We start from the raw sequence: 25,055 nt of genomic DNA, 5'->3' as shown, positions 1-25,055 counted from the left end.
AACTAAGCCAGTTGGTGCCTCAAAGAGTTTCTGAAGGATTGGTAGTAATTATTCTTTAAACATTTGGTAGAGTGCACCACTGAGGCTGTGTGAGCCTGAACTTTTATTTGTGGGAAGTTTTAAAATTATGAATTCGATCCCTTTCCTTGTTACAGGTATATTTAGATGTTTTACTTCTTCTTATGTCATCTTTGGTAGTTTGTATCTTTCTAGGAATTTGGCCATTTCATTTATGGTATCTAATTTATTGGCATACAGTTGTTCATAGTATTCTTTTACAATGCTTTTTACTTCTGTATTAGTGTTGTCTCCTCTTTTATTCCTGATATTATTAATTTGACTCTTCTTTCCTTTTTTTCTTGATCAGTCTAAATAAAGGTTTTTGTTGATATTCTCAAAGAAACAACTTTTGGGGGCACCTGACTGGCTCAGTCAGTAGAGCATGTGACTCTTAATCTTGGGGTCATGAGTTTGAGCCCCATGTTAAGTATAGAGCTTACTTAAAAATGAATTAATTAAATAATTAATTAAAAAAAAACAAAACAAAGAACCAACTTTCATTTTCATGGTTTTTCTCTATTGTTTTTCTATGCTCTATTCCATTTATTTTTGCTTTACTCTTAATTTTTTTCCTTCTCACTTTGAGTTTATTTTGCTCTTTTTCTATTTTTTAAGGTAGAAGGTTAGGTTTTGATTTAAAATCTTTCTTTTTGGTGTGCCTTTGTGGCTCAGTCGGTGGAGTGTCTGATTCTTGGTTTTGGCTCATGTCATGATCTCACAGTTCATGGGATTGAGTCCCATGTCAGGCTGCATATTGATACCATGGAGCCTGCTTGGGATTCTGTCTCCCTCTCTCTCTGCCCCCTCCCGTGTGTGCACACACGTGTGTCTATCTCTCTCTCAAAATGAATAAACTTTAAAAGATAAAATAAAATGCCTTTCTTTGCCTCTTAACAATTTTTGTCTTAAATTCTATTTGTCTGATACTATTATAGCCACTCTAGATATCCTTTAGTTATTTTTTGCATAATGTATCTTTTTCCATCCTTTTAGGTTCAGCCTTTTTTGTGTCTATGAATCTGAAGCGTGAGTCATGCAAAGAGTGGATAGTTAGGGTGCCTGGGTGGCTCAGTCCATTAACTGTCCGACTTTAGCTCAGGTCATGATCTCACAGTTTGTGAGTTCAAGCTGTCTGCTGTCAGCACAGAGCCTGCTTTGGATTCTCTGTCTCTCTGTCTCTCTCTGCCCCTCTCCTGAGCTCTCTCTTTCTCTCTCAAAAATAAATAAACATTAAAAAAAAAAGAGTGTATAGTTGGACAATGATTTTTTTATCTGCCAGTCTTTGCATTTTTATTGGAGAATTCAATCTATTTATATATAATGTAATTACTAATAACAGGTTTTACACCTGCAATTTTGTTTTATATATGTATTTTGGTTCTTTTGTTCCTCTATTTCTCCTTTACTCCCTTCTTTTGTGTTTAATAGATATTTTAAAATGTACCCTTTTAATTACTTTGTTGTTTCTTTTATTATATTTTTATAATTTTTTCTTAATAGTTGCTCTGGGGTTGCAATTAACATCATAATTTATAACAATCTAGTTCAGATTAATACTGAGTTTCAATAATGTTCAAAATTTTACTCCAATATAGTTTCATTCCTTCTCATACTGCTTTGCTGTATTATTATATAAATTACATTTTTATACACTATGAGCATATCAGTACCATTTTAGGGGCACCTGGATGACTCAGTTGGTTGAGCATCAGACTTCAGCTCAAGTCATGATCTCATGGTTTGTGAGTTTGAGTCCCGCATCTGGCTGTAAGCGCAGAGCCCACTTCAGATCCTCTGTCCCCCTCTTTCTCTGCCTCTCCCCTACTTGTGCGCTCTCGCGCTCTCTCTCTCAATAAAAAAAAAATACCATTTTATAGTTATTGCTTCGTGAAGCTATCTTTTCCCATTTAGACAGGATAAGAAAAGAGTTACAACATAAAAACATTTATACCGTATTTTCTATTTCTTTATGCAGTAACTTTTACTGGTGCTCTTTATTTCTTCTTGTGGATTCAACTCACTGTCTGGTGTTCTTTCATTTCAGCCTAAAGGGCAATCATTAGTATTTCTTGTAGGGAAAGTCTGCTAGTGACAAATTCTCTCAACTTTGGTTTATTTGTGTATGTCTTCATTTCTCCTTTGAAGAAGAATTTTTTTGGTTATAAAATTCTGGGCTGACAGTCTTTTTCTTTCATTACTTTGAATATTTCATCCCATTGCCTCCTGGACTTCATAGTTTCTAAATGAGACATTAACAGTTGATCTTATTGAGGATCTTTTATAAATGATGAGTCGTTATTCTATTGTTGCTTTCAAGATTCTCTCTTTATAGTCCAATAGTTTGACTCTGATGTGTTCAAGTGTGAATTTCTTTGAGTTTCTCTTACTTGGAGGTCACTGAACTTAGACGTGTAGATTAATTTTTTTATTTAAAATCTGAGTGGTTTTGGTCTCGATTTCTCCAATTATTTATGCTCTTATTCTCTTTCTACTCCTTCTAGGACTCCCATTGTGCATATTCTGGTATGCTTGATGGTATTCCCACATGTCCCTGTGTTCTGTTCATTTTTCTTCATCCTGTTTGTTTTTAAGAATGGGCAATTTCTGGGGCGCCTGGTTACCTCAGTCCATTAAGTGTCTGACTCTTGATTTTGGTTCAGGTCATGATCTCACTGTTCATGGGTTCAAGCCCCACATCAGGCTCTGCGCTGACAATATGGAACCTGCTTAGGATTCTCTCCCTCCCTCTCTCTCTGTCCTTCCCCCACTCATGTGCTCATGCACACTCTCTCTGTCTCTGTGTCTCAAAATAAATAAGTAAACTTAAAAAAAAAAATGGACAATTTGTATTTCCAAGTCTGTAGATTCTTTCTTCTACCCCTTCAAATCTACTGCTGAGTACCTACAGTAAGAAACTGTTTTAAATTCAGACTTTACTTTTCCTTAAAAAAGGAGCTTAAGGTTCACAACAAAATCAAGGAGAAGGTATAGGGATTTCCCATATACCCCCTGCCTCCAGACATGCATATCTTCCTCCATTATAACATCCCCAACCAGAGTAGTACGTTCGTTACAACTGATAAACCTACATTAACGCATCTTAATTACCTGAAGTTCATAGTTTAGATTACAGTACCCTTTTGGTGTTGTACATTCTTTGGGTTTGGACAAATATATCATAGCACGTGTCATTATTATACAGATTATTTTCATTGCCCTAAAAATACCCTCTTCTCTGGGGCACCTGGCTGACTCAGTCAGTAGAGCATGTGACTTTTGGGATTGTAAATTTGAGCCCCACGTCAGATGTACAGACTACTCAAAAAATAAAGTCTTAAAAAAAAAAACCTCTCTGCTCTGCCTATTTATCCCTCCTTCTCCCCAGCCCCCAACAACCGCTGATCTTTATAATGTCTCCTAGTTTGCACCTTTTCCAGAATGTCATATAGTTGGAATTATATAGTCTGTAGCCTTTTCATGTTGGCTTCTTTCACTTAGTAATATGCATTCAAGGTTCCTCCATGTCTTTTCATGGCTTGATTATTCATTTCTTTTTAGTGCTGAATAATATTCCATTGTCTGGATGTACCACAGTTCATTTATCCGCTCACCTACTGAAGGACATCTTGATTGCTTCAACATTTGGCAATTATGAATAAAGCTGCTAGAAACATCTATGTACAGATTTCTATGTGGACATAAGTTTTCAAGTCCTTTGGGGAAATGCTGGATTATATGGTAAGAATATGTTTAATTTTGTTAGGAAACCACCAAACAGTCTTTCAAAGTGGCTGTATCATTTTGTATTTTCACCAGCAACGAATGAGAGTTCCTATTGCTCCACATCCTCACCAGCATTTGGTGTTGTCAGTGTTTCAGATTATTTTTTTCTGTTAGGTGTATAGTGGTATTTCACTGTTGTTCTTGCTTTAATTTTTTTTTAATGTTGAGTTATTTTTGAGAGAGACAGAGAGAGAGTAGAGGAAGGACAGAGAGAGGGAGACACAGAATCCGAAGCAGGCTCCAGGCTCCAGGCTCTGAACTGTCAGCACAGAGCCCGATGCAGGGCTCGAACTCACGAGGGGCGAGATCATGACCTGAGCCGAAGTCAGAGGCTTAACCAATTGAGCCACCCAGGCGCCCCTCACTATTGTTTTAATTTGCATTTCCCTGAAGATATATATGTGGAGCATCTTTGCATATGTTTATTTGCCATCTGTGTATCTTCTTTGCTGAGGTGTCGGCTAATTAAGGTATTCGGCTATTTTTAATCAGGTTGTTTATTTTCTTATTGTTGAGCTTTAAGAGTTCTTTCTATTTTAGAAAACAGTCCTTTATTTGGTATGTGTTTTGCAAATATTTTGTCCCAGTCTGTGGCTTGTCTTCTCATTCTCTTAGTATCTTTTACGTATCAGAAAATTTTAAAAATTTTGATGCTTATTTATTTTTGAGAGAGAAAGTGAGAGAGTATGCACACACACACGTGAGCAAGCAGGGGAGGGGCAGAAAGAGAGAGAGATGCAGAATCTGAAGCAGGCTGTCAGCTGTCAGCACAGAGCCTGATGCAGGGCTCGAACCACAAGATCATGACCTGAACTGAAGTTGGAGGCATAAGGGACTGAGACACCCCGGCATCCCAGAAAATTTAGATTTTAATTAAGGCTAGCTTGTCAGTTCTTTCTTTCATGGATCATGCCTTTGGTTGTGTATCTTTTTTTTTTTTTTTAATGTTTATTTATTTTTGAGAGAGAGAAAGAGTGAACAGGGGAGGGGCAAAGAGAGAGGGACAGAGGATCCAAAGTGAACTCTGTGCTGACAGCAATGAGCTCCCCCTCGGCTGGAGCTCACAAACTATGAGGTCATGACCTGAGCCGAAGTCCTATGCTCAACTGATGGAGCTACCCAGACTCTCCTGATTTTGTATCTTACAAGTCATCACCAGGGGCACCTGGGTGGCTCAGCTGGTTAAGCATCCACCTCTTGATCTCAGCTCTGGTCTTGATCTCAGGGTCATGAGTTCAAGCCCCGCGTCAGGCTCTGTGCTGACAGCTCAGAGCCTGGAGCCCGCTTCGGATTCTGTGTCTCCCCTCTCTCTGCCCCTCCCCTGCTTGTGCTCTGAATCTCTCTCAAAAAATAAAATAAAGTAAACATTAAAAAAAAAAGTCATCACAAAACCCAGGTCACCTAGATTTTCTTATACATCATCTCCTAGGAGTTTTATAGTTTTGCATCTGTGATCTATTCAAGTCTGTGATCCATTTTCAATTACTTCCTGTGCCTTCACAAAAAGTGTGACGTGTATCCAGATTTATCATTTTGTATGTGATGTCCAGTTGTCCTGGCAACATTTGTTGAAAAGATTCTCTTTGCTCCATTTTATTGCCACTGTCCCTTTGTCAAAGAGCAGTTGATTATACTTATGTGAGTGTATCTGTGGACTCTCTGTGTCATTAATCCGTTTGTTTATTCTTTTGCCAATACCACATTGTCTTTTTTGTGCGTGTTTATTTTCTGAGAGAGAGAGAGAAAGCTAGTGAGGGAGGGTCAGAGAGAGAGGGAGACAGTGGATCCAAAGCATCCTCCTCAATGATAGCAGAGAGCCCGATGCGGGGCTCAACTCATGAGCCCCGAGATCACGACCTGAACTGAAGTGGGATGCTTGCCGCTTAACGACTGAGCCACCCAGGTGCCGCCCACATTGTCTCGATTACTGTAGCTTTGCAGTAAGTTTTGAAGTAAGGTATTGTCATTTATCCAACTTTGTTCTTCTCAATATTGTGCTGGCTGTTCTGGGTCTTTTGCATCTCCACATAATCTGTAGGCTCAGTTTGTCAATATCTACCAAGTAACTTGCTGGGATTTTGATTGGGATGACATTGGATCTATAGATCAAGTTGGGAACAACTGACATCTTGACGATATTGAGTCTTCCTTACATGAAATATGTCTCCTTTATTTAATTCCTTGATTTCATTCATCAATTTCATAGTTTCCTCACATAGATTTTATACATAGTTTGTTAGATTTATACCTATGTATTTCATTTTTTTCCAGATGCTATTATGAATGATATATATTTTTTAATTTCAAATTCCACTTGTTCATTGCTAGTATGTGGGAAGGCAGTTGACCTCCACATATTAACTTTATATCCTTCAGTCTTGCTATAATCACTTATTAGTGCCAGAAATTTTTTTGTCATTTCTTCAGATTTTCTTTTTTCTTTTAATTTTTTTAAATGTCTATTTATTTTTGAGAGACAGAGCGAGACAGAGGGTGAGTGGGGAAGGAACAGAGAGACACACACACAGAATCCAAAGCAGGCTCTGAGCTGTCAGCACAGAGCCTGATGTGGGGCTTCAACTCACAAACCGCGAGATCATGGCCCAAGCAGAAGTCAGATGTTTAACCAGCTGAGCCACCCAAGTGCCCCAGATTTTCTTTATAGATGAATATGTCATCTATGAACAAGGACACTTTATTTCTTCCTTCCCAATCTGTACCTTTTATTTCCTTTTCTCATCCTGATCATCCTGATGCATTAGCTAGAACTTTCAGTACAATGCTGAGAAGTGAAAGGGACCTCCTTACCTTCTACCTGATCTTAATAGGAAAGCTTCAAGTTTCTCACCATTGAGTATGTTAGCTCTACCTCCAACTCTTGATTGGGTTGGGTTGGGGAACCAAGGGTTCCTAGCATCGTGGGATCAAACCCCGTATTGGGCTCTGTGCTGAGCACGGAGCCTGTTTAAGATTCTCTCTCTCCCTCCCTCTCTCTCTCTCTCTCTCTCTCTCTCTCTCTTTCTCCCCCTTGCCTATCTCCCCCACTTGTGCTCGCACTCTCTCTCGAAAAAAAAAGTATGTTAGCTCTAGGTTTTTTGGTAGATATTTCTTATCAAGTTGAGCAGTTTCTAGTAAATATTTCATTTCAGTTATTGTACTGTTCTACCCTAATTTCTATTTCAGTTTTTAAATAATTTTTATTTCTTTTTTTATTTATTTTTATTTTTTAGGTAGGCTCCATGCCGAATGTGGGGCTTGAACACATGATCCTGAGATCAAGAGTCACATGTTTTACTGACTGGCGCCAGCCAGGCATCCCAGTGATTTTTATTTCTTTATTGACGTTCTCTATTTAGTGAGACATCATTTTCATATTTCCTTGAATTCTTTAGACATAGTTTCCTCTTTTTAAAAAAAAAAAAAAAAGTAGGCTCTACGCTCAACACGAGGCTTGAACTCATGATCCTGAGGTTAAGAGTGTCACGCTTTGCCTACTGAGCCAGCCAGCCACCCTACTTCTTGCTTATAATAGCTGGTTTAAAGTCTTTGTCTAATAAGTCCAGTGTCTGGGCTTCCTCAGGGACCGTTTATTCTGAGTGCTTTTTTTCCCCCCTGTGTATGACTCACACTTTCCTGTTTCTTTGCATGTCTCATATTTTTTGTTGAAAATTGGGTAATTTTTAAAAAAGATTTTATTTTTAATCTCTACATTCCATGTGGGGCTTGAACTCACAACCCCAAGATCAAGAATTGCACACTCCACCAACTGAGCCAACTAAGTCCTCAAAAATTGGGTGTTTTAATTAATGTAAGATGGCAACTCTGGAAATCAGATCTCCCCAACTATGGCTTGAGTTGTTGCTGCTTATTTGTTTATCAACTTTCATGGGCTAATTCTGTAGAGTCTTATTTTCTTTGTCATATGCGGTCGCTGAAGTTTCTGCCTGGTTTGCTTAGTGGTCAGTTAATGATTGGACAGAAATTTCATTAAATTCCTTGAAGCAGTAAGTTTCCTACTTTTTACCAAGGGTTCAGGCAAGCCTTCAACACTCTGGCAGTTTACTCTGCCTTATTCCTCACTTCCTGCATGAGCAGGACCTCAAGCTCACCAGAGTTGATGGAGAGATTGGAACTTCCTCGGGTATTTCCTGGATGTGCTCACAGTTCTGTAAACATTTGCAGATTTCTAGATCCCGAGGTAATCAGAGATTTCATAGCCCTCCATCGACATTTCATTCCCCAATATTCCTCTTAAGTTTTTTAGCCAGCCTCTTGTTTGCTTCAGCTGGTGTTTCTGCCTCCGGCAGCTGGGACGTCAAACAATTTGCTGCTAATTGTTTAGACAAACAAAATAGAGTTTCTTGCTGTGAGAGTTCTGAATCAGGTCAAATAAAGACTAGTGCTATGAATGGGACTCTTCAAGGGAGCTTACAGATAGATCAAACGGTGACAGTTCTCTAGGGATGGGGCTGTTTGGGGAGTTCCACACCCATGCTGCCCCCTCTAGTGGCTGCTAGGCCACTGTTTTTCAAAGCTAGTGTAGTTGAGAGACTGAGGATTTGTGGAGCTCCTGTGGAGTTGGGGAGAGGAGGATGGGGAAGAAGCCGGTCAAAATTCACTGTTCCTACTGACATTCGACCGTTTTTCTTAAACAAATTCTCCTTCGATTTTTGAAAGCCTTGGTTTCCAGACTCCTAAAAACTTGATTTTGACAATTTTTACCAGTATTATTGCTTTTATGGAGAAGCAGATTTTCAGATGTCTTTACTCCGCCATTCCAGAAGTGCTTCTTCAGACTACTTGTACTTTAAGAAGTATCAATGTTTAGATGCTATGGTCACTCATAAGAAAAATGGTCTTTGAGGGGCACCTGTGTGGCTCAGTCGGGTTAAGTGTCTGACTCTTGATCTCAGCTCAGGTTTTGATCTCTGGATAGTAAGTTCAAGCCCCATGTTGGGCTCCACACTGGGAGTGGAGCCTACTTAAAAAAAAGAAAAAGCGAAATGGTCTTTGAGTATACAGTCTATACTTAACATGAAGAAATAAAAGTTATTTTGGTGTGTTTTCTCCTTATAGCACAGCTTAAGTCCTTGCATAATGTGAAAGTGAACTTTCACTTCTTAGAAAGCATGTTAAGTTTTCACGACTCACATTATCCATCCCCTTGGGTCAAGAGAGAACAGAAAACATTAGGGTTCCTCACTTCTGGAGAAGTTAACATTTTTAATGTTCTAAAATATAAAATTATAAAATATAATGTTCTTATTAATAACACGACTGAGGCTGAGGTTATTTCCTGACAACACTTTTTTTTTTCTGTTTCCCTTATGCACGATCAGCCCCTAAATTCAGAATAACAAAATTATCAAGGCATCTTTTACACCAAAATCATCTTGATGCTTCCCTGGAAGCTGTTAGAATACACAAAAAAATTTGCTTTCTCACTGCCTGGCACTCAGAAGGAAAGGCTACAAGGAGGGATGCTAAAAATAATTCGGTATGGTCGGTATGCTCCATGTTTTTAAAATTAGCTATCAGTATTCTAAAGAGCTGCCTGGGGGCACCTGGGTGACTCAGTCAGTTGAGCACCACCTCTTAGTTTCCACTCTGGTCATGATCTCACGGTTTGTACTATTGAGCCCCCACTTGGGGCTCTGTGCTGACAGCGTGGAGCCTGCTTGGGATTTTCTCTCTCCCTCTTTCTCTCTGCCCCTCTCTGCTCACATGCTCACTCGCTCTCTCCCTCTCAAAACAAACAAACAAACAAAATCTGCCTTGTTCATCATGTCCATAATGTAGAGAAAGATGTCAAAGCCAAGAGAGGAGCTCATCCTTTCCAGAAGACTTTTCTACAGGGTGAAGTTTGTGGCTGTGAATGGTCAGTGACTGCGAACTTTCCCAAATTGGTAAAAACATACTCATGTTCACATGCAAGGGCTTGCATGATGCCTATCAACAAATTTATTTCCAAGATCATTTTATGCCTTCGTTTAAAATAACTTTTTATTATCGATAGTAAGTTTGGTGTACATCTTACACAATAGACTGTAAGGCCCTCAAGATTTCTAAATATATCCACTGTCCATATCACCCAGAGCTCAAGGCAAGTAAGGAAGGACAAATAGAATCATCAAAAATAAGTTGGTTGCAAAGGTAACTCTCCTTCCCCAGATCCTAATAATATTTCCTCTTCAGAGTAGCCATCAACTGAGACTTCATGAAATGCAGCAGTCACCAGTAGCTTCATGCTCTGTTGTCTTTCTCCTCGAAGAAGCTTTTCTCTTTCACTCTGATATTGGACATCAGTAGGTCTCTAGATCATTCGGTCCTGCCAACAAGGAGGTTCTATTCTCTCCTTTTGTTTTCCCAAAGATTCTGCCATACTTGACAGGAGAACAGACTCATGGGTCTGACATCACCACCATAGCTGACCCTTGGACAGTGCAACACATTGGAGCTGTGAGGTTTGAGGTTTCCAGAAAAATTTCAGTCCTAAAACAGAAGACTTCTATGGAGGGAGAAGCTAACCCACAGACAAGAAGCAGGAATATTTTTAAAGGAATTAGTGAAATTGAGAAGGCAATATGGTTGTGGCTGTTGTGTTGGTATTTTTGGTAATGTGCTTCATGATCTTTTTTTCATTAGTCATATGATGTAGCCCTTTTTCTCTCCTGGCTCTGGTTTCTAACCCTCAATTTAATAGACCATACTTGTGCCAGCTGGAATAAACCCTTTCTCTAAAAAAAACCCTTGGTCAATGGGCCACACTCCTAAATATCTCTACTGGTACTGTCCATACCACACCAAGCACAGAGTCCCTCCTTGATTGCTGCATTTTCCCAACCAGTCTCTCAAAGTTTTGTTGTTTTTGATTTTAAAGAGCAGGTGGGGCTTCTGGGTTGCTCAGTCGGTTAAGCGTCTGACTTCGGCTCAGGTCATGATCTCACAGCTCATGAATTCCAGCCCTGCACTGGGCTCTGTGCTGACAGCTCAGAGCCTAGAGCCTGCTTCGTATTCTGTGTCTCCCTCTCTCTCTGCCCCTCACCTGCTCGTACTCTCTCTCTCTCTCTCTCTCTCTCTCTCAAAAATAAATAAACATTAAAAATTTTTAAATAAAAATAAAGAGCACATGAATGGGGGAGAGGGGCAGAGGGAGAGAGAGAGAATCTAATGTGGGGCTCCATCCCACAACCCTGTGGTCATGACCTGAACCCAAATCAAGAATCAGACACACAACCAACTGAGCCACCGAAGCACCTCATCTCTCAAAGTTTATGATGGGATCGAGTTTGGCTCAGATGATAGATTTTTGTGGAGCCAGATTCTGAATTCCTCAGAATCTGTCACCTCATGAACACACCCCACAGAAATTTAGAATCACTTAAGATCCTCTATATGCTACCATTGCAGGGGAGAGTATCATATAGGTAATCATTCACTCTTTTACAGATCATAAAATTTACTTATTTAAAGTTTACAAATATTTTGCCAAGTGGTACAACCTCACCACAAATGAGTTTTAGAAAATGTTCATGCCCCATCATGTCCATTTATAATTAATCTTGGTTCCCAAATCCCAGCCCTAGGCAACCACTAATCTACTTTGTCTCTATAAATTTGCCTTTTCTGGAATTTTCATACAAATGGAGTTTCACTTAACATAGTGTTTTTAAGGTTCATCCATGACATTAGCATGTGTCAGTAGTTTGTTACTTTTTATTGCTGAATAATATTCCATTGTATGGGTAAAATACATTTTGTCTATACATTGTCTGGTTGATAGACATTTAGGTTATTTTAAGTCTTGACCTATTCTGAATAATGCTTCTTTTTTTTAATGCTTATTTATTTATTTTGAGAGAGATAGAGCATGAGCAAGGGAGGGGCAGAGAGAAAGGGACACAGAGAATCCCAAGCAGGCTCCACACTATCAGCACAGAGCGTAATGCGGGGCCCAAACACATGAACTGTGAGATCATGACCCTGCCCAGATCAAGAGTCGGACGCTCGACTGACTGAGCCACCCAGGCACTCCTCTGAATAATGCTTCTATGAACATTCACATACAAGTGTTTATGTGGATGTATATTTTCATTTCTCTTGGGTAGATGCTTAGAAGTGGAATTTCTGAGTTGTAAGGCAGTCTTACATGTAACTGTTTTTGAAACTGCCACACAGTTCTCCAAAAGACAGCACCATTTTACCTCTCTTTCAACAATGTATCAGAGTTCCAATTTCTCCACATCCTTGCCAACATTTGTTATTGCCTTTTTTACTATAAACATTCTAGTGGGTATGAAATGGTATCTTATTGTGGTTTTAATTTACATTTTTCTAATGACTATTGAATGGTATCAAGCATCTTTTCACATTCTTATTAGCCATTTGTGTAACTTCTTTGATGGGATGTCTGTTCATTCTATTGCCCATTATTTGATTGAGTTGTTTGTTTTCTAACTATTGAGTGGTAAGCATTATTTATATATTATGGATACAAATCCTTTATCAGATACGTGTTTTCCAGATATTTCCTCCAGTCTGTAACTTGTCTTTTAATTTTCTTGAAAAAATTGTTAATGTTTATTTATTTTTAAGAAAGAGAAAGAAAGAAAGAAAGAAAGAAAGAAAGAAAGAAAGAAAGAAAAAATACACTGTCCATCTTAGAATAGGTAGAAGCTTTTTTTTTTTTTTTGAGATTTTTTTTCTTTAAATAGTCTCTACACCCAACATAGGGCCAGAACTGATGACCCTGAGATCAAGAGTTGCATGCTCCACTGACTGAGCCAGCCAGGCGGCCCAGTAGAAGTTTATTTTTTTTTCAATGTTTTATTTTTGAGACAGAGAGAGACAGAGCATGAGCAGGGGAGGGGCAGAGAGAGAGGGAGACACAGAATCTGAAGCAGGGTCCAGGCTCCGAGCTGTCAGCACAGAGCCCAACGTGGGGTTCAAACTCACGGAGTGTGAGATCATGACCTGAGCTGAAGTCAGACACTCAACCGACTGAGCCACCCAGGCACCCCTAGAAGTTTTAATCTAAGAAATCTTTGCCTAACGCAACGTCTGTTAACTTTTCTCTTGTTTTCTTCTAGAAATTTTGTTTTAGCTGTCACACTTAAAAAGACTTCTTTTTTAACATTTATTTATTTTTGAGAGACAGAGAGAGAGTGCAAGTGAGGGAGGGGCAGACAGAGAGGGAGACAGAATCTAAAGCAGGCTCCTGGCTCTGAACTGTCAGCCCAGAGCCCAACATGGAGCTCTGACTCATGAAGGGCAAGATCATGACCTGAGCTGAAGTTGTACACTTACCCACTAAGCCACCCAGGTGCCCCTTGGCTGTCACATTTAAGTCTATGATCTTTTTGAGTTAATTTTCTGTATATGGTATGACTTGAAGGTCATACCATAAGTTCACCTTTTTGTGTGTGGATAATCAGTTGTCCCAACACATTTGTTGAACAGACTATCCTTTCCCCCCGATGAATTGCCTTAGCACCTTTGTCAAATATCAATTAAATATAAATATAAGGATTTATTTCTGGACTCTCAGTTCTGATCCATTAATCTCTATGTCAATCCTTATGCCAGTACCGCTGCTGAGGAGATCTTAATATGGAAAATTATTAATACATTCTGCAAGCTAATGACTCCTCAGAACTTGAGAATGGCAACTCCAGAAAGTGGGACTCAGACAAGTATTCTTATACATGGTTCAGAAACAGCACAATAAGCTTTTAATAAGGCATGTTGGCTTGAGGTGATACCGATCTTAAATTTCACTCATTCTTTTTTTTTTTTTTTAAGATTTATTTATTTTTAAGAGAGAGCTCAAGCAGGAAAGGTACAGAGAGAGGGGGGGACAGAAGAGCTGAAACAGTCTCCACACTAACACCAGTGAGCCCAATGCGGGGCTTGAACTCATGAGTGGTGAGATCACAACCTGAGCCTAAGTCAGATGCTCAACCAACTGAGCCACCCAGGTGCCCCAAATTTCACTCATTCTAACACATCTATAAATAAGTTGCGTTTGTAAATAGTATCATTGGTTCCATATTAAATGTAATACATCAGTTGGCCTTGTTTGCAAGACCACTAGGATGGTGGCCAGTGGAACGCTCCACTTTTCATGTTGATGTAGTTCTTTGCATAGGGTTCAAAGGGCTGGTTCTCTTTCTTACCTGAATCAAGCTGAAAAGTTAAATTGGTAACCACGACCATGCCAGAAACATAAACTGACCATAACATTACAAGTTGGTAGGTCTTTTGACAAACATTCTGCTCCCCCTCTCCTTCCAAGAACTTGTTAGCATTGTATTTTCCTCGCCTCCTGGAAGTTAGTCATGGCAATGACTTGATGTGGCCATCAAAATTAGTGATGGGTGGAAGTTTTGTAAGCCTGTAGAGAATTCACCAAGCTTCCTATGCCTGTCTCATGGAAGTGTACGATGAGATGGAGCCTCCCTCAACCTTGGGAATCCCTGAGTGCCATGCAGAAATCCCCCCTCCCCAACCCTGCTTAACCCACATTAAACTCTGTGGCTTGAATAAGAAATGTTAGTTGTGCCAGGGAGATATTTGAGATGTTACTGTAACATAGCCTAGCTTATTATTTTTTTTAACCTAGCTTATTATAACTGCTACAACCTATGCTTAATGTGAAAACACTGCCTAAAAGTCTGTCAAATTATTGGTTTGGAACCTGATCTAGGAGCTAGGTTTGGGTTCCATTCCTGGCTCTGCTAGACCAGCTCAAGCGCACAAGTCTGGTTAAGCATGAGGTCCATTATCCCTTCAAGATACACATATTTACCCAGTCTGCAGGGGAAAGAATTTATTCTCAAGAGTCAGATTGCCTGAGTTGGAATCTCAGCTTTTATGCAGGGGACAGTTTTAGCCATATTTCTTAATTTATGTGGCCATTTCCACATATGTACAAGGCACACAACAGTCTATATACCCTATAGGAATAAATGTAAAGCATTTAGGATAGTGCCTGGTAGATAGTGCTTTGTGGGTGTTAGCTGTTGGTGAGGAATGGCTCTTGCTGAACCTCTTCACCTCTATCCAGCCATACATCCAGAACATGCCAGGCACACCCATTCCTCTCTCTTCTATTGGAGAGCTGAGCACGGAGCAGAATAGTCAACCTGGGGGGGGGGGGGGGGGGGGGACATAGGTCCAATTCAAATTCTAAAATTCTGAGCCTTGGGGCGCCTGGGTGGCTCAGTCGGCTGAGCGTCCTACTTCGGCTCAGGTCATGATCTCGAGGTGCGTGAGTTCGAGCCCCGCATCGGGCTCTGTGCTGACAGCTCAGAGCCTGGAGCCTGCTTCAGATTCTGTGTCTCCCTATCTCTGCCCCTCCCCCACCCATGCTCGCGCGCGCGCGCGCGCGCGCGCGCGCTCTCTCTCTCTCTCTCTCTCTCTGTGTCTCTCTCTCTCTCTCTGTGAAAAATAAACTTAAAAAAATAACATAACATAACATAACATAACATAACATAACATAACATAAAATTCTGGGCCTGGCTCTAGATTAGAGCTGTAACAAAAAATGAAATTGAGAGCTATGAATATGTCCTAGGTTATAAGCGCAGTTAAACATCTAGAAAGTTCATAGTAAGTTTCAGAACTTGGAACTGACCAAGTCTAACTGGCTTCAATCAGCGGGAACCTGAAAGCAAAAGTCACATTCCCATTTCACACCCAAAGAATTCACTTAATACATGTTAGGTGTCTGGTTTATTCAAACGTGGGTCAGAGCCCCGCCCCCATCCAAGGAACAGGAAGTGAATAGCTGGGAGCTATGGGGCTGAACAGGGCAGGGCTGTGCAGGTATCACAAGGTAAAAGGAGCTCAGCTGAGCAACCAGAGTTGCAGCATGGGGACCAGGCTGAGCAGGAGAAGCCCAATCCCATGGGGCATGGCCCCAGCACTCATGGCCAAGGCATAGAACCTGGCCACCTCCTCGTTGGGGTTGCCCTGGGCCGGGTCGAACCACATCTGGATGCAGCGGCCGCTCCCTCGGCTGTAGTTGCTGAGTTTGTAGGAGTGGCTCCAGATTTCACTGCACAGAGCAGCAGGTGTGGGGAAATAAAAATGGAAGTGGTGGCAGGCAGCTCCCACTGGGCACCTGTTATGCCCTGTAGGGAAGATGGAAGACCTTTAGCCACTGGGCCCAGAACTAACTTTGTTTCCGCCAATCTCACAGCCCCAATATGCCAGCTCCACACCCCACACCTCTGCCTCCAAATCTCTCCCTCCCTGACCTGCCCAGGCCCTCACCTGAGCTCCAGTCCCAGCCCTTGTGCCAGTTGCTCTTGCAGGTGTAGGACGTGCGACAGTCCTCCCACCATTGCTGACAGTCCTCCTTGCACAGGGGCACGTTCAGGATGCGTTCTTTGCGCCAGCTCTGGTTCACCTGGGAGAGGTGAGTGGAGAAAAAGGGCTCAGGTTCAAGATTCTCGGCAGCTCTGCCCTGAAGAGAGAGCTGGAGAGGCAGCCCGAGGAGTTGTCTGGGAGGCTCAGGTCCTCTGCAAAGTTGGGGGTCCAGGGGAGCACACTCATACCTGCTGGATCCAGGGCCCCAGGTTGGGGGAGCACTCATAGAGGCAGGTGTCCTGGATGAAGTGCTGTTTGCAGGCAGGTGCCATCTGTCCACAGTGGTCCCAGTTGAATCTGTACAGGTAGGAAATGTCCTTATGGGCTTCCCGGCTGGTGTTGGCAAAGCAGCAGGAATTCTTCTTCCAGGGGCTGCACTGGGTGGGGGAGACACAGGCACTAACTCCCATGCCTGGCACAGCCACAGTATTCCCATGTGCAGCCTCTCCCCCTTTAGTCTTTTTTAAATTATTTATTTATTATTATTATTTTTTAATGTTTAGTTATTTACTTGGGGGTGGGAGAGAGAAAGAGAGAGAGAGAGAGAAGGAGAGAGGGAGAGAGAGAAAATCCCAAGCAGGCTCTGTGCTGTCAGTACAGAGACTGACATTGGGCTTGATCCCATGAACTATGAGATCATAACCTGAGCTGAAATCAAGAGTCCTACACTTGACTCACTGAGCTACCAAGACTCCTCCCTCTTTTATCCCCTAACACAGTCAATCTTTCAGAGAAATACTTGCCACTGGGGGACCCTCTTTGGGGGAAGTGCAGCCATTATAAAATTCAATAATCCAAATCTCTATTGAGCTCCTACTTACTCTAACCCAGAAGGTAGAGACATAACAATGAAAACTCATCAACTGCTTTGGAAAGAGATTAAGCAGGGGAGAGGGATGGGGAAGGGCAGTTTTCTAGACTTGTCAGACAAGCCTCATTTAGAAGGTGACAAAGACCCAGAGGTGAGGAGGCAAGCTAAATAAATTGGAACCTCAGAATAGATCTAATTACATAAATACTCAAAACAGTGAATGAATGAAAACCCATAGTTTAGAATTCAGTTTAAAAGCAAAATATTAAAATGTGCTCTTTAGGGGCGCCTGGGTGGTTTAGTTGCTTAAGTGACTGACTTTGGCTCAGGTCAGGATCTCACGGTTTGTGAGTTCGAGCCCTGCATGGGGCTCTGTGCTGGCAGCACAGAACCTGCTTTGGATTCTGTGTCTCCCCCTCTCTCTGCCCCTCCTCTGCTCATGCTCTATCTCTGTCTCTGTCTCTCTCAAAAATAAATAAGATAAACATTGTTTTAAAAAGCTTAAAAAACCACAATAAAAACAAAAAAAAGTGCACTTTAAAAGAAGTTAAAATCAAGGCTGCTCAAAGTATGCAAGTTACACCATCACTTAGCTGCAGGCTCAGTGATTCTGAGCAAGCACTAACTGGGGACTGTGATCATTATCTGCTACTGAGGTCAAAATGAACATTTACAGGGGCGCCTGGGTGGCTCGGTCGGTTAAGCGTCCGACTTCGGCTCAGGTCATGATCTCGCGGCCCGTGAGTTCGAGCCCCGCATCGGGCTCTGGGCTGACCGCTCAGAGCCCGGAGCCTGTTTCAGATTCTGTGTCTCCCTCTCTCTCTCTGCCCCTCCCCTGTTCATGCTCTGTCTCTCTCTGTCTCAAAAATAAATAAACGTTAAAAAAATTTAAAAAAAAATGAACATTTACATATTGGAATGCATTTTACAAGTGACTTCCCTTTTGTGTTTTCTTTACAGTTATGCATCATATTGCTTTTTTAATGCTTAGATAGGTCCAGGATATTAAAGGGGTTGTGACATGGGGCACCTGGGTGGCTCAGTCGGTTAAGCGTCCGCCTTGACTTCGGCTCAGGTCATGATCTCACGGCCCGTGAGTTTGAGCCCCGAGTCGGGGTCTGGGCTGACGGCTCGGAGCCTGGAGCCTGTTTCCAATTCTGTGTCTCCCTCTCTCTCAGCCCCTCCCCCGTTCATGCTCTGCCTCTCTCTGTCTCAAAAATAAATAAACGTTAAAAAAAAAAAGGGGGTTGTGACAAAATAATTTTCATAGAAAAGAGACCTCAGGTCCAACAAAAAAGGTCAAGAGCCCCAGTGGAAATGATTGCTAGATGCATGAATCAATGTGCCTCACACCCAGCCTCAAGACCGTGAGAAATCTACTTTTCTCGAGCTGTTTGGGGCTGGAGGGAAAGAAACCACAATGTGTTGTGTGCACTTGCTGCTCTCAGATTCTTGGGTCAGTTCCTGTCTAAACTCTGAAATCAAAATCAGCCCATGGGTCTGATGTGTCTGACGGGTCTCTCTGTGTCATTTCCCAGGCTCCTCTCTGGACGTGCTTCCTGATCTGTGTAACGCGGAAACCCAACAACCAAGGAGCTGAGGTGCTGGCATTGTACTGGCGACACTGGGCACACAGTATGTGGTAAGCCAGTAGTTGCCCGCATTAGTGCAAACTCAAAGTCTCTCAGGTGGCCTTCCTGCCTCCACCATGGAAAGGGTTTGATGCTTCTATCTCTGGCTGCCCTCTTCCTGAGTCAGCACCTCCCCACCTCGGATCACCCCTCCGCCCACCTGCTCATGCAGCTCGTCTTCTGGGCTTGGCTTTTCCTTGTGGTGCTTGGCATCCATACAGACATTGAGAAGCTCAGTCCTGGGCCGGGCTGCCCACACTGCAGCCACCCCCGCCAGAAGGAGCAGCAACTCTGTTGTCACCAGCTGGGCCATGTCAGTGTCTGAAGGAAGACCTGTGGTCAGTGGCACCAAGGAAAGCAGAGGTGGGGCCTCCAGGTGTGTGGGAACAGCCCCAGGTGGGTGGAGCCTCCAAGAAGCCTGGGCCGGGTCATGCCCCACCCCTACCCCTGTCTTCATAGCCTCAGGGAGGGGTGGGATCAGACACCGCCCTCTGGGACAGTCCTTGCTAGTGTCATTAGTGACTTCTCCAGGTGGACAGGAGGATCAAATGATGAAACTAAGGGATGGGGTTTGGGCAAAATGAAGAAATAGCCGGGAGATTGCCATAGGTCCACAGTCTTGTTTGAAATCCTTGGAGGCAAGTGTTTCAGAATTTCAAGTATTTAGGATTTTGTAAAAGTAATACAATTCACCTGCACGCAACAGTCAAGCATACATTCTGTGCTGAAATAGCTACACTGGTGGGAGAAATAAAAACTATAATAACCTCACATTAATTTTCAGGTCAGATTTTGACACCAAATGACTTCGTGCAAACTTTGACAATAACCTCAGTTTTGGAGCTCCAGATAAGCCGCAGACCTAAGTTTAAAACAAGACAACAAAACCCAGCCCCAGTTCCAGCCCTTCCCAGCCTCATCATTTGGCCTCTCCTGGAGATCCTGCACCACGGGGAATGTCCCAGGGCACAGAGGGCTGTGGGCAGCCAGCTGGACAGCCTCCGGGGCCTTGGGGAGGTTCCTGCCCCCGACCACAGAGCTGGCCTCCCTTTGGCTTTCGTAGCACCTGAATCCTCTGAATTCAGACACTGAACTTTGGGAGGGAACTGACCGTTCCTTCACCCCACCGGTCACCAGGCGCCTGGGCTCTCCTAAAGTTTGGCATTCATTTCCCATGGCTCCCAAAGCGCACACGCCCCTCTGCTCAAAGTTGCCTTGTCTCCACACTGCCTTGCCCTCCCCGCCCTGTCCTGTGGAGCTCAGGCAGCTTCCTTGGCCTCCTGGACGGGACCTGAGCTGGGTGGCCTCCAGGCTGACTGCCTGGCAGGGCTTGGGAAACCTGGAATTGAATTCCCACCTCCCCTCTCCTCCTCGCCCCTCACCTTTCCACAATCCAATATTCTGCTGCTCTATTTACTCCAGTGTTTATTCATTCTCTCACTTGGTAATTCATTCATTCCAGGACCCAATCATCCTTCTAATGACCCAATCACTCACTGATTGGGTCACAAGACAAATCAGTACTCTCGGGAGCACCAGGTGACTCTTTGGATCAGGCTCTTTGGGGAAACACGGTCTAGCAGTTTAGAGCACAGTTCTCAGCCCTAACACACCACCTCTGGCTTGACCTTGGGGGAAAATAACTCAAATTATCTTGAGCTTTAGCGTCCTCATCTGAGCACTAAATGTAGGGGAGAAAACCCTAACAAATGAGAGTCAGCTGGGCACGGATTGTGTCATCAGTTGGCTCAGGCTGAGGGATGTGCCCCACCTACCATAATAGAGACCCCCCAAGATTGATACAGGCCCCTCGATTCCAGAGCTCCTTCAGCTTTGTCCCTTGCACCTTCGCTGTGCTGAGGCTTTCATGGGGGCCGCTGATGGGGAGTACTAGGGAGGTCTGGGTGGAGGCTGAGAAGGCCCTTCCCCAGGCTTGGTGGGCCCCACCTGGTCGGTCAGTAGTTTTTCTTGCTGTGGTGGTTGCTCTCTAGAGTCAGAGCTCTCTTCTCCCTGCAACCTATGCTCTCTGCAAGTTGCTCTCCACATTCCTAGTCTCAGCTTCAGATACTGGTGCAGCTGTGCCCCCACCAACCACCATCACCCTGAACACACACAACCCAGGGCCCCAGACGTGAAGCGCTAAGAACCCAGCACTGTGCTGAAAGGTAAAAGTCCGCTGGTTCTAGTTCGGTAGTGGACACCAGCTTGTGGTTTTAACCTTGGGCAGACCCTGCTCTGGGCCCTTAGCTTCCACTTCTGGATTCTCTAGGATTTAGGCAAAGTGGATCCTCTCGGTGCAGCAAATTCTTTAGCACATGCTGGGAGCACAGCGGGGTGTGTTGCCTCTACTAAAGGGGTGGGGAGTGGCATACCTGGGAGAGGAAGTGGTTCCTGGTCTGGCTCAGGCCTCTGCTCCGCTCTACAGTCCCCCTTGCCTTACTCCGGGGCACAGCCGCGGTTTAGTGGCCTAGGAGACGGGCAGTAGGTCAGGCAGCAGGGAATGTGGCCCAGGAGTGGAGCCCGGGATCGGGCGAAGGCCACTCAGCCGTTAATTCTTTTTTTTTTTTTTTTTTTTTTTTTTAAGTAAAATAGCTATTTATTCAGCCTCTTGTCATGCCAAAATGTTTTGTGCATATACCACTCTAATTAGCACACCCTCTGTAACAGGCAAAATTGTACATCAAATTATATGTCATGTTACCTCATTATATAAAAATGTAAAGTGAAAATGATTTTTCAATTCCTTTTAACGTTACTAGTAAACAATTCAGCAGTAGATATGAGGCACAAACTCTTAGTAAAATATGACACAGGAAGAGCAATAATGTAATTCTCACTTAACTTGTCACAATTTGTTATGAATATACAAAGACAAGTTTCTAAAGTGTTATATTTACTAAGATTCTGGCAATAGCTTTATGTAACAAGACACAGCATACCAGGCCTGCCACTCAACTTGTTTATGGTAAGACTCAGCTTCAGTATGAAGCTGTTAAAAAAAAGAAAAAATTAGAAGTCTGCTTTTTTGTTTTACATGCTAAGTATCTTGGCAAGTATGCCATTAACCACAGTATGGAATTTAAGAGCAGGAATAAGGAGTTAATAAAAGCTAAACACGGCAGCCTAAACAAAATGCATACAAAAATAAAGTAACTATCGCTGGTTACATAAAATTTTCCTGACTGGTTAAAACTAACAGTGTAAAACATGCGTTTTAGAATCTTTAGCTGTCAAGTTCAAAAAGTACCAGTGTCTATTTGAAATGATTCCTCTCCAAAGCCAAAGTGTAGTCAAAGTTAATTCAAATGTTATAACACATTCTAATGCTAAAAAACATTCAGTATTATTGAAGTGGAGGTAAATCCCAGAGCTTTTGGGGCTTTGTCGTGCTGCAAAAGGCTGTTACTCTGGTTCACTTAAAGCAGCAAGTGACAAGAGTCCAAGGATGTCTAAGGGCAAGACTGCTGTACCAGCTCTGAGCTCCCCATGAAGCATGGCTACTGTGTCCACAAAAATAGGATGTGTGAGGATAAAAGGCACGCTACTCTTCTAGCTAAAGAGATAGCAAACCACCCCCCCCCCCAACCTCAAAGCTCCTTCCCCAGGTAAATAAAAGTATATAAGGGGAAAAATTAAAATACACTTATCTACTGAATAAGAATTTTGAAATATCAGTGTAATCCCTATTTCCAAAATGTTAACTAGAGTCATCTGGTCATTTCTAATTACATCTTAAATGATATATCCAGATTCGATTTCTGTTGATGTATCATTAGCTACTTCGAGTCAAAAATAGTAATTTTATTCCCAAATCTTAACCACTAGCACAACTGCAATGTATTACCTCCCAGAGTTGTTCAGCCTTGGAAGAGAAAAAACTGATGTTCAAGCAGCAGGCAACAATTATGGCCCTTTCACACAGAGGCATCCGAGTGGCTACTGCATAGTCCAGTAATAATTCTAAAAACAAGAAAATTCATGCATTTTAGTAATTATGTCATAATTTTAACTGTTGAAATTTCCTTAGACATTGCACTTTCTTTATAAAGGAATCCTGATTTTTCTTAATATTATGACAAGTCGGGACTTGAACTAGCAGCCTTCTTTTTCTTCTTACTGTGTTTCTCATGCTTCTTTTTCTTTTTTGTTTTTTCTTTTCCTCGTTCTTCACTGCTTTTCTTCTTTTTTGCTCATACTTCTTCAACATAATCTGATTCTGATAAGGACTCAGATGATAAAGGCTTATCTTCAGGACGCATCTTTCTTTTTTGCTGAGTCCTTTAATGTCCTTGTCTTTCTCAGTTGCATCCTTTGACTTCTCTTTCTTTTTTTAAACTATCCTTACTGTCCCATTCAGTTTCTGACATGGAGCTTTCAGAAGATTTATGTGAACGATTCTTCTTTCTCTTTTTTCTTTTTCCTTGTTTTTTTAATTTTTTTTTTTTTTAACGTTTATTTATTTTTGGGACAGAGAGAGACAGAGCATGAATGGGGGAGGGCCACAGAGAGAGGGAGACACAGAATCTGGAACAGGCTCCAGGCTCTGAGCTGTCAGCACAGAGCCCGACGCGGGGCTCGAACCCACATACCACGAGATCGTGACCTGAGCCGAAGTCGGACGCTTACCCGACCGAGCCACCAGGCGCCCCAAAGATGGGGAACTGATCCAGTTTTTTGTTTTTTTTTTTCAATGTTTTTTATTTATTTTTGGGACAGAGAGAGACAGAGCATGAACGGGGGAGGGGCAGAGAGAGAGGGAGACACAGAATCGGAAACAGGCTCCAGGCTCCGAGCCATCAGCCCAGAGCCTGACGCGGGGCTCGAACTCACGGACCGCAAGATCGTGACCTGGCTGAAGTCGGACGCTTAACCGACTGCGCCACCCAGGCGCCCCTCTTTTTCCTTGTTTTTTATCCTCATCTTCAGAATCCAAAGAACTGCTGGAAGAAGCAGAGCTTGATGAAGAAGATGAATACCTACCAGATTTCTTCTTTTTTTTTTTCTTTCTCTGTTTTTTTTGGATGAGCTCTCACGTCCACTTAATAATTTCTCCCTGTGTTTTTCCAGTTCTTTCTTCCAATTCTCATTTTCTCTTCAAATTCAGCCAATGCCTTGGAGCCTTTCTTTTTCTTCTCTAGTTGTTCTTTCACTTCTTCCCAGGTAGGCCTTGGTCGATTCAGATAATTTTGGGTCATTGGCCCTGAAGACTGGATTGGACCCCTGGATCTGGCTATTGCTATTGGGTTCATATAGGCCACTCGATTTTCCTGCTGCCCCATGGTGCGGGACTAAGCACACAGTCAGGCACAGAGGAAGATCAAGCCAGAGAGGTGGCTGAGGTGGGCCCACCGCAGGTCCTTCGGCCTACTCAGCAGTTAATTCTTGCACGTCAATTATTGTGGACACTAGCCAGCTTCCACAGGAGGTGGGTGGATTAATAGTGCCGGCCTAGGGCCAGTCCCCAGCCCCACTTACCCCATTTTCTCCCCCAGACTCAGGTCTGATAAAACCTTGCAGCCTGAGTTGCCGAGTCCTTTAAAACAATCTGATCCACTTCCAACCCCCTGTCCTTGTTATACAGAAGAGAATGAGACCCAGAGAATCAGGATAGAACCAATTGCAGGGCAAGGGCTGGAGTGCAAGCTTCCAAGCTCCCAGCCAGCTGTAGAGAGCACAGAACTCTCCAGTCCCCAACTTATAGATCCAGCAACTCCTCCAAGCTCATCAGCCCCAGGCATTGCTCACCTCCAGCTGCACAATCAGATGTTCAGATGCCCAGAACCCCAGGCCCCAGCCCTCCTCCCTCCACTCTCCTGCCCCCCACATCTACCCATACAGGTGCCCCATCTATGGCATCATCAGAGTCTGGTCTCATGTAGACCCCTCCCACCTCTCTCACCCTAGCCAAGGACACAAGTCTTCCTTTTATCATGGTGGTACCGCTTTTGGGGAAAGGGAAGAGTAGAGGAGCAAATTTGGGCACGAGAAAATACCAAGCTTTATTTTGTCACAGCGCCTGTGTGCAACCCAGGGAGAAGTGGTTACAGAGACGAAAGCCTAGAGGAAGGGTCTAGGTTGGATGCAGATGTGGGAGCCATCAACCTATGGATGGCAATAGAAGTTTAAGGAAGATGGAGCCTCAATACCCTGGGGAAGGCCATAGGTCTGGGCCCATGGAACAGGGAGGGGGTGGGATTGCTGGGGGAGCAGCCAAGCCCTAAAGGGTCTGCAAAGAAATGGACTCCCAGGAGACCCCCAGCTCATGCCCTGCTTTCCCTCTCCCTCAGAGTGATCCTTACTTGAATCCTGTGACAAGCAGGGAGGGTTCAGCCCTCTGAAGACCTTGGCAGATAAGGCACCGTTGGACCCTTCAGACCTCTCTTCTGGCTTTATAGGAC

At 43.0% G+C, this 25,055-nt stretch overlaps 1 protein-coding gene, 1 long non-coding RNA gene and 1 pseudogene across 10 annotated transcripts in view; 1 reads left to right on the top strand and 2 right to left on the bottom strand.

Annotated features, from left to right (window-relative positions):
• LOC132674320 (uncharacterized) overlaps positions 1-25,055 on the top strand; it is a 38,568-nt gene extending 13,513 nt beyond the window's left edge. For 3 of the 5 annotated variants that reach the window (XR_013550134.2, XR_013550131.2, XR_013550135.2), the window contains exons 4-6: positions 3,619-3,798; positions 18,565-18,668; positions 24,945-25,055. This is a non-coding gene — a long non-coding RNA (uncharacterized LOC132674320). Of the gene's footprint in view, positions 1-3,618; positions 3,799-18,564; positions 18,669-19,441; positions 20,875-24,944 lie in introns of those variants that run through there. The other 2 variants (XR_013550132.2, XR_013550133.2) reach the window with 2 other exon arrangements.
• On the bottom strand, positions 15,560-25,055 carry LOC132676701 (folate receptor alpha-like). 5 transcript variants are annotated; one of them, XM_078433124.1, is made up of 6 exons: positions 24,957-25,055; positions 21,030-21,124; positions 18,818-18,990; positions 16,404-16,592; positions 16,120-16,255; positions 15,560-15,977 (listed from the first exon to the last, which is right to left on the bottom strand). In XM_078433124.1, the coding sequence occupies exons 3-6, from the start codon at positions 18,968-18,970 to the stop codon at positions 15,691-15,693; spliced, it is 765 nt and encodes a 254-aa protein (XP_078289250.1). In that variant the 5' UTR covers positions 18,971-18,990; positions 21,030-21,124; positions 24,957-25,055; the 3' UTR covers positions 15,560-15,690. The 5 variants fall into 5 exon arrangements, with proteins under 5 accessions (XP_078289250.1, XP_078289249.1, XP_078289251.1 ...); XM_078433123.1 differs by having other exon boundaries at positions 18,818-18,978; XM_078433125.1 differs by lacking the exon at positions 21,030-21,124 and having other exon boundaries at positions 18,818-18,978; positions 24,957-25,045.
• Positions 21,651-24,950, bottom strand: LOC144612926 (protein FAM133B-like; annotated as a pseudogene).

This window comes from Panthera onca, chromosome D1, assembly GCF_046562875.1.
Source record: "Panthera onca isolate mPanOnc1 chromosome D1, mPanOnc1 haplotype 2, whole genome shotgun sequence".
Classification (NCBI taxonomy): Eukaryota; Metazoa; Chordata; class Mammalia; order Carnivora; family Felidae; genus Panthera; species Panthera onca.
The sequence above is the reverse complement of the archived record's forward strand: the minus strand, read 5'-3'. Positions and strand labels throughout refer to the sequence as shown.